Here is a 3,289-nt window from a genome sequence, read left to right on the forward strand (position 1 = left end):
ACCAAAAGAAACTAATCTGAAGTTGAAAAGAATAGTACTTCCTTTTGAAATACTATTCTTTTGGGTTACGTGGTTTTAAAAATAGTTTTTTTTCTGCTTTATTTTTGGGAAGCAGAAATCATAAGGGTGAAGAGACTTGATCAGAAATGTAATTACGCCATAATTTTTAGGTTACGTTTTTAATTAATATAAGATAATCCCTAGCATATGATAAACTTAATAGCCACTCTTAAATTAAACTCAAAAACTCCTTAAAATGTAGTTCCACTGCAGAAGAAGGAGATATGTAGTTTCAAAATAAAATGTTTATTACTTATTATATGATTGTTTGAGAGTGGTTTATTTTATTATTAACATACACCATTTTTGATCCATTTTACTCTCAACTTTTATTCTTTAAAAAATTCTCCAACGTTTCGGCCCTCAGGCCATTTTCAAGGATACAACCTTAATATTGATGTCTTTGTTTTTAATCTCATTTTCAAGGCTAATTGCTCATGTCACAATATCACTTTTTTTTTATATATCTTAAATTTAAAAAGCCTTTTATACAAACAATGTCCTCTTTTCACTTATATTTATCACTTATAACAGAACCTACTTTCAACGGTTGAACATGTTTGTCTAGGCATTTATGCTCCATCTCTCTTATTAACTACCTAATAACGATAATTTATACAGACAACAGATTTTTTGTTGAAAATCAAGGGCTTTGTCGGTACAGCGACAAAATGGTGAGGAGCAGGATATTTGTGACTTATAGAATATATGTCAATGAAATATATCTTAGTAAAATATAAGGATATTTGTGACATATGGAAGTTGTAAGTTATCTGTAAATAACACTGAAAAACATGACCTATCTCTTTAAGCTATGCTTGAAACACTGACTTGGAAACAGTAGATCTCCACTCCCCTATAGAATTAACATTGTATTATAAAAACTAATGAAATATCAGACCGGTTTATTTTTGGTATTTTATGAATATCGATAAAAAAAACATTCTATTAAGAGTAATTAAAAGTTAAAAATTCTTCATCTTCTTTATTAAAGGAATGCAAAGCACTCCTTGCCTAGCAGGAGTCGACGATGGATTACCACCTGCTGTAAAAATCATGCCTCAGGTAATTTCCATGAACCATAGCTAGATAACCAATGCACACCAAAGATATTGTTAGTATCTAATATTGTTTATTATCGTTAGTACTTCTCGAAGCTTGGGTACAAATCTCATCTAGTCGGGAAGTGGCACCAGGGGTATGAAACTCCTGAACAACAACCAACAAGAAGAGGGTTCGATTCCTTTTTCGGTTACCTCAACGGCTACTTGGGCTACTGGGATTGCACACACTACACTAATGTAAGTATACTATTCTATAACATCATTTTTGAAGTTGAGAATGAATAATAAATTAATGCACTTTTATTTAAATGCTATGTATTATTTAAATTAGTTTTGGTGATAAGACAAAGATAGTTTCTTAGTTTTAATCAAAATAATAGCCATAGATCGATGGTCAATGTGTTACTGTCTTCTTCTTTTCATAAGAATTAACAAATGTTTATCAACAGCTTTATAGCAAATTTGAAAGTGATTTTCTGACATTTAAGATCCATTAAGGGATATATCTTTTATTAACAAAATAATCAATTTTGGCAAAAATGGGCTCTCTTCTGTTTAAACAGGGAGTTGCTGGTAGGGATCTGAGACGCAACGAGGAAGGAGCTTGGAGGGAGTGCTACGGCAATTATCTCACCGAACTGCTGACCAACGAAGCTGTAAAGGTGATCAGAGACCACCCGGAACCAGATGGTCTTCTGCTGCTCCTGACCCATGCTGCGGTACACACTACGTTCATGGACATAGAGAGAGAGGCTCCGAATGGTGTCCAGAACACAACTGGCAGGGGATATCTTAGGGGTAAGTTCAAATTGTGTACAATAATTGTTTAGTACATGTTCTCTTAAAAAAAGGGACCGCCTGTAGTGCAGGAGGTTGAGGCGTGAGTTTTTGTTTACAACCTGAAAACTGCAGCGACGCCGGTTCAACTCCGACCTGGGGGGATCGACTTTTATTTCTCTGGCGGTCCCACGACCCCACCTTGGTGTTAGAATAGGGTGAGACCCTGTAGATAACCCCCACGTAAAGTTCCAATAATTCGGGTAATCTGCTGAGGAAGCATGACCCAGTTCTCGCTTCCATTGGTTCGATTGAGTCCACTTTCTTGTAAATGTGGTGTTTTGTCTCCTGCTCCACACTCCGATGTCTTTTTGTAATGCTGAAGTAGATTTGGTTGGCTCTAGGTAGCGTTCCTATTTTGCTATCTCCCAATCGGTTCTGCCCAGGCAGTTTATATTTATTTCATTACTCTTAGAGAGACATTGATTGTCATCTCTTTTCTTTACAATTCCTCCTGCTGTATTGTAGATGTTTTTAATCGTACCACAGATGAGGACAAAATCATAAGTATACAAGAGTATTGTCCTCATGTTCTATTTTCCAATGACTGGTCCGGCTGGTAAATTTGGTTCATTAAAGATAAATGTTATAGATTATTTAATTTGATCAGAATTTTTATATTTTGATTAAGAATAATGTATTTAAATTTCAGATGACTAGGCTACTAACCAGTTGAAATAGATTGAAGTCAAACAAGTCTTCAATTCATAAGAATTACATACTGTTCCAGCAATGATCGAACGGTTGGACTGGTCCGTGGGGGAAGTGGTGAAAGCCCTGAACGAGAGAGGACTCCTTAACAACACCATACTCGTGTTCATCGCGGACAACGGCGCACCTACCCACGCGTCTTCCTTCACTAACCATGGTTCAAATTGGCCTTTGAGAGGTGTAAGGTGTTTTATTTTGGTTTACATGGAAATAATCACTGTATTTACTGTTCTTATAATAGTAATATTATACAATGCCAACAGGAAAAAGGTTCGGTGCACGATGGAGGAGTGAGAACAGTAGCAGCAGTTTGGAGTCCCCTTCTCCAGAACTTATCGCGCATCTCAGACCAGTACTTCCATATCTCCGACTGGCTGCCTACACTCTATGCCGCTGCAGGTAAACATTATAAGCTGTCATTTATTTTTTTAATAATATATTGTCAATAAACACTTTTGATGAATATTTTAACCACATCGATTGACTAAATTAGAGATTAAAAAATTTTTTGCAATCTCTCATATAATTTAATTTGTCTTTTAATATATCTGTAAATTTAAGGTTTGATTGGGTTTAAAAGCTTCAACTACTGCTTTTTTGTGAGAACTTGGAAATAG

At 35.5% G+C, this 3,289-nt stretch overlaps 1 protein-coding gene across 1 annotated transcript in view; it reads left to right on the forward strand.

Annotated features, from left to right (window-relative positions):
- LOC106681682 (arylsulfatase B) overlaps positions 1-3,289 on the forward strand; it is a gene marked incomplete in the record, with an annotated part of 8,267 nt that overhangs the window by 2,916 nt on the left and 2,062 nt on the right. The window contains 5 exon segments of the mRNA XM_024361197.2: positions 1,055-1,125; positions 1,206-1,361; positions 1,688-1,922; positions 2,692-2,852; positions 2,936-3,071. Coding sequence (XP_024216965.2) covers positions 1,055-1,125; positions 1,206-1,361; positions 1,688-1,922; positions 2,692-2,852; positions 2,936-3,071 — 759 coding nt within the window.

Source organism: Halyomorpha halys, unplaced genomic scaffold, assembly GCF_000696795.3.
Source record: "Halyomorpha halys isolate HHAL.00 unplaced genomic scaffold, Hhal_1.1 Scaffold359.1, whole genome shotgun sequence".
Lineage (NCBI taxonomy): Eukaryota > Metazoa > Arthropoda > Insecta > Hemiptera > Pentatomidae > Halyomorpha > Halyomorpha halys.